Source organism: Procambarus clarkii, chromosome 28, assembly GCF_040958095.1.
Source record: "Procambarus clarkii isolate CNS0578487 chromosome 28, FALCON_Pclarkii_2.0, whole genome shotgun sequence".
Classification (NCBI taxonomy): Eukaryota; Metazoa; Arthropoda; class Malacostraca; order Decapoda; family Cambaridae; genus Procambarus; species Procambarus clarkii.
The window spans coordinates 9,832,649-9,846,050 of record NC_091177.1 but is presented as its reverse complement, the minus strand read 5'-3'; the positions used below and the strand labels follow the sequence as shown (position 1 = coordinate 9,846,050).

The window sequence follows — 13,402 nt, the reverse complement described above, 5'->3', positions numbered from 1 at the left end:
GAGAGAGAGAGAGAGCATGAGAATGTAAGTCCCTCACGACCTCTTACTGCTTCTTACGCTTGACTCATTTCCTGAGGCGATTTTTCCCCTGACAAATAAAACTAGCACTGAAGAGGCTGTGGAATGCCGGGCTGTGGAGCGCCGGGCTGTGTAGTGCGGGGCTGTGGAGCGCCGGGCTGTGGAGCGCCGGCTGGGCTGTGTAGTGCGGGGCTGTGGAGCGCCGGGCTGTGTAGTGCGGGGCTGTGGAATGCCGGGCTGTGGAGCGCCGGGCTGTGTAGTGCGGGGCTGTGGAGCGCCGGGCTGTGGAGCGCCGGGCTGTGAAGCGCCGGGCTGTGTAGTGCTGGGGCTGTGTAGCGCCGGGCTGTGGAGTACCGGGTTGTGGAGCGCTGACGTGACAAATTTCAACCTGTGGGGAGCAAAGCTGGTAGTGTCCCAGACTATATAGAGGCAGAAATAAAAGACTTGGCCACTGGAGTAAGGACAGTGTAATCATAATTATTTGAAATCTCCATGACCAGTTTTACAATATCATAATAATTGGACTCGTAATTATTATTTTTTCCTACTATATTGTAAAATAATAAACACTGCTCTCCGCAAAATAGAAAACAAATTGAACTCATGCTTTTCCGGTAATTAGCTGTAATACAAGACTCGAGGCTGGTGGGTGATGGGAGGCTGGGTGTTAGAAAGATGTGACAAGCTAACGGCTCAATGGCCCCCAGCCAGCACCAGACTACTCCACCCACCACCGCTGTACAACAGGTTGATTAACAATTGAAAGGTGGGGACCAAAGAGCTGAAATTCAACGCTCTGCAAGCACAATTAGGTGAGAATAGCTGGGGAGGAAGGCAGGGTCCCCTTCTAAACCCATCACTGGTACGGAGAGATAGAGACAGAGAATACATTTGCACCACAAAAGAGAAGGGAGAGAGACAGTAGAGAAAGTGAAAGAGATTTTTGGGAGAGTGATAGGAGAGAGAGAGGGGGAAAAAGAAAGGAGAGAAAGGGGGGGGGAAGAGGAAGACGTACAGTCCTGAGCTGTGTCGAGTACCGCCTGATAGTCTCTATCAATAAAAGGGAAAATCTGTCTGTCCAGGATGTAAGCCAGGTCTTAGCCTCGGGCAATTTTCAATTGTGATTTGTAATTGTTTGGAGAGTGTCGTAAGGGGGTTGAGGATCGATCCCGATGACCCTGTTTAAGTAAGATTGGCTCCTGTTGTAACAACCAACGACTCCTAAGGAGTCTGAAATGTGGGTTTGGTTTTCCATAGAATTTAAACAGATTTTTAGCAATGTAACCATAACGTAATTAAAACGTTGACTCAAAGTAACAATAATAAATTAATAACATTGTGGTAAGGTTGTGTGTTTGGTGGGTGAATATATTGCATGTTGAGAGAGTGGGAGGGAGGGAGGGAAGGAGGGAGAGAGAGAACGATAGGAGAGGGAAGGGAGAGAGAAAACAGGATTTAAGGAGGCAGGAAGAATGGAAGGGAGAAACAGAGACTCGGGCACCGAGGGGTACCCTATCTATCTAGTAATCTATAATGGAATTATCTGTCTGTCCAAAATTTGGAGGGCCAGATGTTCGGGGCTGGTCTCACCTAATTTCTCCCAGTAATTGGTATTGGGCACCTGCCTAACATGACCAGGTCGGAGTCGGCACTAATTGAACGTGTAAAGCATGGCATGGTGCCATAGAGACCCCTTTGAACCTGGTGATTCTCTTACCTGCATAACCTTGAAAATGTTCCGAAAAACGAAATTCAAACAAAAATTCTTACTAAAGGCAAAGTCACATATAGACAGAAATACAGACAGAAACAGGCAGCGATAGACAGACAGGGAGATGGAGACAGGCATAGTCGATAATTGTATTGCTTTTGTGTTGATTTTGCTTCTTTTTGCTGCTGTCTAGTACAGCAGTTCGTTTCGTATGTCAACTTATATTTTCAAAATTATCATTTTTTTTATTCGTACGTGTTTAGTTTCATAATTTTTATTTTTGTACAGTTGTTACTATGAATAATAGTTTTGAAATTCATGCTGGCCGTATTTTATGCGGACATGAGAAGGGCGCACGACCAGAGTATTAAAATACCAGGAAAAAAAATGTACGTTCCCAATTTTTAGTTTTTATTTCCATTTCGATTTATTTTTTTATCACAGCGTATAGTATCGTCTGCAGGAAAGGAATACATGTAAAATAATCTAAATATTCTTTCGCGTCTATTGGCTGAACATTAATTGTTTGATACTGAAATGGAATTTTGCTTATTTTTATTAAGTGTAATATTGAGTTGTGCTATTCACAGAGGGAAATTGTAGCGTTTTCCCAATGGAATTTATACCATAAACTCTCTAGTTCTCCCTAGTCATGGTCGAGGCTGTCTGTGAAGTTACGTATGCAGTTATTGTTCATTCCCAAAGACACTTATCCTCATCAGCTGAGTGAATTATTAAACAAGTGGTTGTTAAAGTTCAACTATTAGAAAGGAAAAGTGTTGACGGTGGAGATAGCAGGCCAGTCAAAATGTATCAAAGAGCAGGGGAAAAAAATTCATAAATATGATGGGGGGAAAAGGCCCTAGGAGTACATCATCCCAGTCCTGTCATAGGAATCACACATCATATATTCAGCTGCATAACAATTGCCTTCAGATACTTGAAAACGGAACCCTTCAGGGGGGCCATATATACCATAAATGTTAGACAAATTCTTGCACATGATATCCATAAGTCGTCGAACACAATATAAAGCTGGAACATGTATAGAGGGATGACACCAGAATTGTTTCAGAGGCGAGAAGTATAAACCTTGATGAAAGCAGTCTCTGTGGCGCAGTGGTAAGACACTCGCCTGGCGTTTCGCAAGCGCCTTGCCTTGGGTTCGAATCCTGGCCGGGGAGGATTGACCGGGCGCCAATCCTTAACTGTAGCCTCTGTTCACCCAGCAGTGAATGGGTACCTGGTTGTTAAACGATTCGGCGGGGTCGTATTCCGGGGAAATTAGGGTTAAGGACCTTGCCCGAAACGATACGCGTAATAGTGGCTTTACAAGAATGTAAAACTCTTGTATGTAAACTCTTGTATGTAAACTATAAGATATCTAAATATCGCGTATCTGGAACGAGGAAAAAATAGATATATGATCATGAGTTAAATAAAAAAATCGAGAAAAAAGGGCTAAGAGAAGAGTTTATCTGACTTGGTTGGGATACGAACAGGGGAACTAAGGTGAAAACTAAGTACCCGAATAATTCAGGGGGATATTTAAAAATATTTGTTAATGTCAGGAAACTAAAGAAATTGCCTGGATTAGGAAGGGAAGTTTTGATGGCAGACTCCAGTCATGGCTTCATATGTAGATATGACATATTAAGATGGGCTGAACTCAGTCTCTCTCTCTCTCTCTCTCTCTCTCTCTCTCTCTCTCTCTCTCTCTCTCTCTCTCTCTCTCTCTCTCTCTCTCTCTCTCTCTCTCTCTCTCTCTCTCTCTCTCTCTCTCTCTCTCCATGCACAGAAAATGCATAAGCTCACGTGATTGGTGGTAAAGACAGGTATCTGCGATTAGACGCCTCTAAGCCTGTACGGTTCAGGTGAATGTTGGAAATATATATGTATATATATATATATATATATATAGCCCTGTGCATCAAACTCAACATTCACCCAACAAGAGCAGCTGTATTAGATGCAAAGTCCTCAGCGACTACAATGGTTAGAAAAGCAGTTGAAGAATGGGACACACAGTGAACACAATGAATCTATATCCACCACCAAGATAATGTTATTAAAACAAGACTAAAACCAGTGCGCTAAAACAGAAGCAGAAAAGAAACGGGAGAAAAAAAGGAACTCCCACCTTCATTTAAAACTTTGAGTCAAATATCACAGTAACAAGTTTATCGCGAATAACCGAACTTCATTACAGGCTCACTATAGCCCGTGCTACATGGACATTTCGTTCTGAGTATTTAAATCTAAAACAATAACAAGAGAATTATAGCACAGCCCCGGTCGTGTGCCAAGTAAGTTCAGTACGGACTCACTACAGGCCGTGCTATTTGGAACGTTTTGTTCCAAGTAGCTGAATCTAAAACAGCAAGAGAATCACTAAGACAGTGTTCACATGATAGAGAGTGACACACACGATCACTGAAGGGAGGTTTTCAATCTGTAAATGGTACGTCTACTTGATGTTATAAACTTATTTATTAGGGATTATATTGGACATTAACTTAAGGAGAGAGAGATGGAGTATTGTGATTTAATGTTCAGCCTTACAAGCACATGTAGGTGAATATATCTAGGCGAATACACACACACAAACTTGCTTTCCTTTAGACACATACAATTCAGCATTCAAATGCGGCTTCGGCGGAACTCAACACTAAATGTAACCCAGGCGACCCACTACCTTAATCCTGTTTGCATAATGTATTGAGGATTGACTCCTTCTTGTTTGACAGTAACCAATGATTGGACATTCAGTCCGAGACCTGCTAAGCTCCCCGGTGAAGCAATTTAATTTACATAACTTCTCCGGAAGCTAGGCTGATTGGAAGAGGTAGGAGGAAGAGGGAGAAGATAAGGAGGAGGAATAGGAAGAAGAAGTTTTATTGTAGGAACTTAATTAAAGAATTAAGGAATCGGTTGTAAGGGAAAAAATCAAAAGACTATCACCATTTATTATTAATTTCAGGTTCAAAATCAATATCGAACTATTCGTTGTTGTTTACCCATAAACTTCCTCTTCCACTTATTGACAGATCACTTTGGTTACGCATGAAGTTAGAGAGAGCGCAGGCTGCTTCCATTGGATATAAAGAGTTGTAGCTGCTTCCTTGTAGACAGGGACAAGTTGTTTTCATTGGAGGTAGAATAACAAGTAGCTTCCCTTGGAAATAACAGGAAGCTGGCTTTTGTAGCAACAGAGGCAGCTGATCTCCTGTTTGCAGCTTCCTTTGGATTTATAATGGCTGTTTTCTTTAGAGATATCGAGATCAGACTGCAGCTATAAGAATTATATATACTTAAGGAAAAGGACCAACTGCTTTCTTTATATATAAAAGTGGAAGACTTTGCTTCGTAAAGATAGTTGTGGAAAGCTGCTTCCCATCGAGGCATTGGAAGCAGGGTACTTCCCTCACAGGAACAGAGGGCAGACGTTTTAAATTGGAGATGAAAAGGACGGACTCTGTCTCAAGGAAGTAGAGGGGACAAGCTGCTCTCTTTTAGAATTTTAGGGATTATGATACATTTCTTTGAAGTATGGGGATAGGCTGTTATTCTTGAAGAGAGATGGGATAGTCTGCTTCCAAAGGAACAGATGTGGCAGACAGCTTCCCACTGAGGTAGAGGGGGCTTTCTGTCTCTACGGACCCTTCTGTCTCTAGCTTTCCCCTTGAGACAGAAGGGTTCATCAACTTCCCTTGTCAACTTTCTCCGTATGGCAATAGCGGGAACCCTCTTTAGAAAAGTGTGTTGAGATGACGTTCGCATTGTTCGTTCCATGTGATGTCTAATTCATGCAGATATGTGAATGTCAGGTCGTGTGTAGGTATCGATGATGGTCTTCATATGTAGGACGGTACGGGAAAACAGATATAAGAACAGAAGAGGAAGGGAAATAGAGAGTATGCTAACTGGAACAGATATAAATATAGAAGAAAGTGTAACATCAATAGGAAGATGAAGAAATAGATCATCGGAGTGCTTTCAAGAGACAAATTGAGAAATTAACATTAAGACGAGCAGATAGCAATGTATTTAAATAGTCTGAGAGTAAACAAGACCGTGATGTGCTAAGACAACACAGCCTACATAGCAGCACAATTAAAATGGTGATATGATTGATTTTAGAATAAGAATTGTCAAATATCACAAGACGCCAGTTCCTAATGTCTCCTGAAGTTGACTGTCCTGCTAGGTAATCTACTTCAGAGTGACTAATGAAGTTGGCTGTCCCTTACAGTTCTCAACTTCTGATTGATTCGCAAGTTAACCGTACTCTCCAGTCCTCAATTTCCGAGTGGTTGTTGAAATTAATTGACCGTCCCTGCCAATATTCAACTTCCGAGTGGTTTCTGAATTAATCCGTCCGTTGCAGCCCATGTACCTCCTACAAGCCCGAAAAATAAAACGGGCTTTGGGTGCCTCCAGAGCCACAATCTAGGCCCTCACTCCTCCAGGTTCGTCTTATGCCTTCAGCAAAGAAATGAGCGGTAGTAATTACCCCGCTAGTGTCAACATTGCCATTTTTTAATCTTTCTGGCGAAGAGTGTCTTAATTAACAGAACTTTTCCAGCCGCAATTTGACTTTGGTTATATATTAATTAGCAATTTTTTGGTTTCCAAAATGCTCGAGGTCTCTTGAGCAACATTGAGTAGGTAAAGATTCTGTGGAATTGTTTATCTTGGGCTAGATCTTTATAAAAGATTAGTTATCCTAACTTATCGATGCAACAGAGGCGTATGATGATTAAAATTGAAAAAACATTTAAACAAGCTGTACTTGGTGTTTGTGTGATGGCATTTATGTGTAGGAATATTGGGTGCTGTGTCGTGATGGATGTCATTTATCATTAAAAAAAATTGTATGTCATATCCACAGCTAGAAAGTGTTTCAATCTCGTGCATTATTTACATTTGTGCACGCTGTTATTACAAGGGTAGTATAAATAAATTTATATTCCATCTGTGGGGCAATATATTAATTATTACATAAAAAATTACTAGGATGTTGCTGTTTGTAATCCTTGTCTCCTGTCTATGTGGATTCAAGGGGCTAACATTAGATCGAGTTGGTAAAGTATTTATTGTATTTTGGGGGGTTTATTATGGGGTTAATAAATAATAACTAAGGTTATATTAGAGTATCATTTTACCCTGTTTCAAGTGGAGGAGGGTAATCACTCTGGACTACAGACTTTAAAGTATTATTTGCTGGGAATTGTCTTCCCTGGGGGCCGGGCCTAACCTAACTCCACAATTTTAGGAACTCCTTAAGGTATTGGCCCCTCACAGAGCAAACACTAGTCCACACGTAACACCGTGTTAGTATTTAAAGGGAAGAATAATAAGCCAATTCACTGCACGCTCTGTTGCAACTTATGCTTCAGCAAGCTCTTGAACCTCCCAAGTGAAGACAGGGTTAGTGAGGCTATACATTCTAATGACTACTACCTGGGTGTGCTGGGACGTGTGCTGGGACGTGTGCTGGGGCTACTGATGCTGCCGGGACACGTGCCAGCATACTGGTGTTAGAAATGCTTGAGTTAGAAGTATTCCTGCTACTCGAGCGTATATTTTGGAATGCTAACACTGCTTGGAATGTGCTATGAGTGCTGATGCAGGTTGAGTGCATGATTAAGACCTTTGCTGCTGTTACGGCATGTGCTAGAAAGGCTCATTTATCAAGAGTTTGTGCTTGAAATGCTAATGCTGCTATGCGTGTCCTAGGAAATGCGGTGCTGGGGCTATCTTGAGATGATTTCGGGGCTTTTTAGTGTCCCCGCAGCCCGGTCCTCGACCAGGCCTCCACCCCCCATGAAGCGGCCCGTGACAGCTGACTAACACCCAGGTACCTATTTTACTGCTAGGTAACAGGGGCATAGGGTGAAAGAAACTCTGCCCATTGTTTCTCGCCGGCGCCCGGGATCGAACCCGGGACCACAGGATCACAAGTCCAGCGTGCTGTTCGCTCGGCCGACCAGCTCCCTTGGCTATTGGGGTTATGGGTTTATAGTTTGTTCTTCTCTGAATTTGTTTAGCTTCTTGATCTTCATCTTCATTAAATATTTCTTACGTCTTCACTTCCATCGTCGATATCTGCAATTATATTTTAGAATTTAATTTCAATTTCTCCATGTCCAATGTCATCTTCGTCCTGTTCCTCCTCTCCTTCAACCCGCATCTTCACTTTCACTATTCTCTGAAATCCTCTGCAGTAATCACTTTCATAGATCAGTTAATGATAAGTAAAGATTCTTTTGTTAGTTTCTCTGTCATAAACTTCCTGAGAATACAACCAAATATTCCCTAAATGAAGACTAAAGACAATTATTTTACTTGTTTAGTTTCTTGGGTGAATCACAACTCGGTTGTGTAATAACGAAATCATAAACCGGAATTTTTATGGGCATTTAGCAGGATCTGCAGCGTTGCGGGGTTGGTGCAATGTTGCCAGTCGGTCGCCTGAGGGATAGTTGATCGCCTGGGGGAACATTGATCGCCTAGGGAACGTTGATCGCCTGGGGATAGTTGATCGCCTGGGGGAACATTGCTCGCCTGGGGAAACATTGATCGCCTAGGGAACGTTGATCACCTGGGGAACGTTGTTTCTTTCTTTGTTGTTGTCTTAGAGCTCGTTAGCGTCATCCTCACCTGTATATTACAAAAATAAATAATCACTTTTAATCAGAATCACCAATTTTCATATACTTGTTGATCACTTATGAAGTGACCGGCACATCTGGCATAAAATATTATTCATTAAAGATTTTACCTCTTACGATTTCACGACAGAATAATCTCAGTAGATTACCACACCACAGCTTGGTAAATGTTGTTGAAGAAATGATATAACCTTAGAATCTGATCGCAGCATACATGTTAGATTGCAACATAGATAGCAATCGCATATAGTGAAATGAGTGAGTGGATCAGATGTGTGGATACAGAGCCACGCGAATCTAAAATCAGTATGATCATTAAAACTACAGTCAATCATTACCATAATGTCCTAATTGGTAATTCTCCTGTGGCTACCCTGGAAACACAAACCGAAACTGTCTCTATTTTCCGCTTGTTACAACTTGTAATAAAGTTGTTACATCTTGGCTTAACGTGTTAATGACGTATTAGAACGTTGTTACAACCTGTTATATTGGTTGTTATAACTGGTTAGGAGGTGTTAAAACTTGTTCGAACGTTGTACCAACGTCGTAGTTTCGGTGTGTGTTTGATGGCTAGTCCTTTGGGCTAGTCCAAATGGGAGGAAATTATTTTTCCTCTTTGTTTCCTTCCTAAAATGGTGGGTTAAAACATTCCACTCTGCTCTTCCAGCTTTGCTCTCACGTCTCTCCGTGAGTTCATTGTTTCCAAATATTGTAATGGTTGACGTCTGCCGCGACTAGCAACCTTGCTATAAGACGCTGGATTAAATTATTGATTAATCAAGTAAATCAGGTAATCATATTACTGGCAGAATCTTCTACTGATATTTCTGGGATGTAAGTCATAGTCACTATTAACCTTGTCACTGATCATTCCTATTATCTCTTTGATTCAGTCAGAGTAACCTGTAGCTGTGACTAAATATTTACATTCCTTTGTGTCACCAATATCACTCTTTCCTCTTCTTATCTTCCCTTTCTTACTATTTATTTATTTATTTATTTATTTATTTATTTATTTATTTATTTATTTATTTATTTATGTATGTATTGCAGGCGATGAGTCACAATAACGTGGCTGAAGTATGTTGACCAGACCACACACTAGAAATTGAAGGGACGACGACGTTTCGGTCCGTCCTGGACCATTCTCAAGTCGATTGTTGTCGACTTGAGAATGGTCCAGGACGGACCGAAACGTCGTCGTCCCTTCAATTTCTAGTGTGTGGTCTGGTCAATATGTATGTATTTATTTATTTATTTATTTATATACAAGAAGGTACATTGGGTTTGTGAGAATACATAGCATAGTATTTACAATCTTGTAAAGTCACTAGTACGCGCAGCGTTTCGGGCAGGTCCTTAATGTAACAGATAATTTAAATAGGTAAATTTTATCAGAATTAATAAAATGATAACAAATACATTGCAAGAGAAAAAATGAGATGAGAGAGATTAGTAAGTATATTAAAGCACATTGGTATATTAAAGCTCTGATTGATTACATTGACAGCTTGACAGCTACTAGTCTCATACTAGTGGGAAATATGGCTTGCCTGAAACTGTGTGTGTGTGTGGGCATGTGCTTGCAAGCGTGGGTCTGCGTGGTACTTGTGTGTGTGCGTTCATGTGCGCAATAATCAAATTAAAAAAATCATCTACATGAAAATAAAATAATTTGGCAATTCAATACATCAAAGTGATTTTAATTAGTACTATTAATTAGAGCGTTCGGCATTGCCAGCAGAGCAAATAAAGTTTGCCCTTCTGCTTAGTTGCACAAGGTGTGCTGAGCCGCAATTAGCATGTTAACCTTGAGCTGTCAGACTTCCATCTCGACGCTTTTATCGTCTGTTCTCCCCTCGTCAGCGTGCCCAACCACTTGGACCGATCGGGAGAGCGACAACCTTACATATTGCAAGGTTAGCGTTCGATCCCCCGTGGTCCAGTGGTTGGGGCATCATTTCTTCACCCTTTCTTCATGTTCCAGTTCTTTGTCGTTATATTCCAGCTTGTCCTCGTATCCGAGTTCCTTGTCCTCGTATCCGAGCTCCTTATCCTTGTATCCGAGTTCCTTGTCCTCGTATCCGAGTTCCTTGTCCTCGTATCCAAGCTCCTTCTCCTCGTATCCGAATTCCTTGTCCTCGTATCCGAGTTCCTTGTCCTCGTATCCGAGTTTCTTGTCCTTGTATCCAAGCTCTTTGTCTTCGTATCCGAGCTCCTTGTCCTCGTATCCGAGTTCCTTGTCCTCGTATCCGAGCTCCTTGTCCTCGTATACGAGCTTCTTGTCCTCCTATCCAAGCTCCTTGTCCTCGTATGCGAGCTCCTTGTCCTCGTATCCAAGCTCCTTCTCCTCGTATCCAAGCTTTTTGTCCTCGTATCCAAGCTCCTTGTCCTCGTGCTCAATGCTAGTCATACTGACTTAAGCACTGTCTCCTGATAATTCCCTTGCCTCTCCCATCTACTGTGAAATGTAGGTAGTGTTAAGGTAAAGAGTACTGTGAAGTATGACAGTGTGTGAGGGGAAGCAGTTCTAAGGTTGACAAGTAGTTCGTTCCAGTGAGGAGGAAGCTGAGCAGTATTTCAGGGAAAATGTAGAAGAAACAGTAATGATGGGTAATTGAAACAGTAACGATGGTGAATTTGAACAGTAATGACGAAGAATTGGAACAGAAGTGAAGTAGAAACGGGACAGTCGTGGAGAGGAAACGAGAAAGTAGCGACAAAAACGAAACAGTATTGTAGGAAAAATGGACGAGGGAAAGAAAATAGTAAAGCGGGGGAAATTTGAGTTAATGAATTTTGTTCTGCTTGGAAAATGGAAAAAATGGAGTTGCTGTTTTGGAGGTAAATTACATAATGCTGTTAACTTTTGTGTGTTTGAGGGGGGACGGGTAATTTATGCGTTGTGTTTTCTGGCACCAGAGCAAATGTTTTGTGTTCCTGCAGCTGGGTTGAGTTCGAGTTTATTTGTGTGTGTGTGTGTGTGTGTGTGTGTGAGAGAGAGAGAGAGAGAGAGAGAGGAGAGGAGAGAGAGAGAGAGGAGAGGAGAGAGAGAGGGAGAGAGAGAGAGAGAGAGAGAGAGAGAGGGAGAGAGAGAGAGGGAGAGAGAGAGAGAGAGAGAGAGAGAGAGAGAGAGAGAGAGAGAGAGGAGAGAGAGAGAGAGAGAGAGAGAGGGAGAGAGAGAGAGAGAAAGACCGTCTTCTCTCGTTTTCTTTTTGTTTCTTAAAATAGGGTTCTCTCTCTCTTCTGTCTCATTTTCGTCCTCAGTCTTATTCTCTCATATTCTTGTCTGAACTTCTTCATTAATCTCTTTCTCTCATCTTCATTCCTCATCTCTAATTATCTTCCTCTCTGCATCACCATCCTGACATTTCTCCAGTCTTCCTTCAGCATTTTGTACGCATCATCCTTCTTCATATTCTCCTTATCTTCCTCATTGTCATTCTCATATCGTCTTCCCCTCTTCTTTGCTCTACATTTTACTCAATATCCTTACCCACATCCTTCCTCATATTCCTCTGTTACTCCGCGTTATCTGTTATTCCTTCTGCATCTTTCCCTCTCATCTCCCTATTTTCTCCTCCTTCCTAAATCATCCTTAATCTCCCCACCTTCACCTCTTTCCATTATCAACCTTTCTTATCTCTCTGCCTCATATTTTACTCATATTTCACGTTTATCTCTTTCCTTTAACATACTTCATCTTCCTAATATCCTCTATCATTATCCTACAAAGCCATCTTCACGTGTCGTTCTCTCTCACCTTCCTCTCATCTTCTACACTCATCATTTTCTTTTTACAACTATGCCCATCATCTCTCTTTTCATCTTAATTTGTTTCCTCTCCTTATATTCCACCCTTCATATCCTTTCTTTTTCTCTTCTACCCCAATCTCCCAACCTCGTATATCTCTCTCATCTTCCTGCCTCGTCTCCTTCCATCATCTTCCAGTTGCATCTTCCGCCATCATCTTCATATTCTCCCTCGTTCCCCTGTGCTACAAAGAACAAAACAAACTTCCTAGCATAAATAAATTCTTTGTTTACAAAATTAAGTTACGGAATAAAAACATGAATTGCTAAAACTGCTCGCCGTGCGGGCAGCAGGTTTAGGGTGGAGGGGAGAAGGTGGAGGGTGGAGGGTGAGATGAGTGGGAGATGAGTTTGGAGGGTAATGAATGAAGGGTTTAGGATGGCGAGTGTATGGTGGAGGGTGGGAGTTGCGGGCAGTGGCTGTAGGGTGGGGATTTAGGGGTGACGGGTGTAGGATTGAGGATGGAGTATGGTGCTTGGAAGATGAAGTATGGTGCTTCATCTTCCACTCTTGGTGAGAGTGGAAGATGAAGGAAAGAGGCAGGAATGTGTGGAGTAGTAATGTTAAATGGTAGTCACAACATGGAGACTCGACCGACGGGCTGCTGCATCATATTAGAATTATTTGCAGTATTCTTGTTGTGATTTCATAATCAATAATCTTATTATTTTTAGTTTTTTTCCTGAAGGTCACTGTCTACAGAGGCCTCGACGAAAATAGCAAGCCGACGGCTTGTCAATCCCCTCCCCTCCCACCATTATTCCTCAGGATTTGTTCACCTAAATGTTGTACATAGTCTAAATGGATGGGAATACATTGAAAAACAGGTCATAGAAGGCTTGGGTAAGCCGAACCATTTAACATAGCCAGCCTTTATGTGATTACATTCTGGGGTCTGATGTGAGCTCTATCAGCAGAAGGAAAGAGAGAGAGAAAAAAATATTTTGAAGAGAAGGGGAGAGAAGCAGATAAACAATTATTTAGAGGAAAAGGGGAGTGATAAGGCAAGTAAAATTCTAATTTGTGAGGGGTCAAGACCCCTGTTTACTGCTGATCGGATACGTTGTTGATCCCAAATAATCGACCCATCGACCTACACACACACACACGTCCCCTCACCTTCCTTACACACATTTTGATGGGCAAGAGAAGGGACGTCAGAGTTTTTCCTCAGTGTATGGG

General features: G+C 41.8%; 1 protein-coding gene across 1 annotated transcript; it reads right to left on the bottom strand.

The window, feature by feature from the left end:
• Nucleotides 1-7,850: 7,850 nt before the first annotated feature.
• LOC138369414 (coiled-coil domain-containing protein 70-like) lies at nucleotides 7,851-12,196 on the bottom strand. The gene is made up of 4 exons (XM_069332651.1): nucleotides 12,170-12,196; nucleotides 10,376-10,696; nucleotides 8,334-8,392; nucleotides 7,851-7,950 (listed from the first exon to the last, which is right to left on the bottom strand). The coding sequence occupies exons 1-4, from the start codon at nucleotides 12,194-12,196 to the stop codon at nucleotides 7,851-7,853; spliced, it is 507 nt and encodes a 168-aa protein (XP_069188752.1).
• Nucleotides 12,197-13,402: the final 1,206 nt, after the last annotated feature.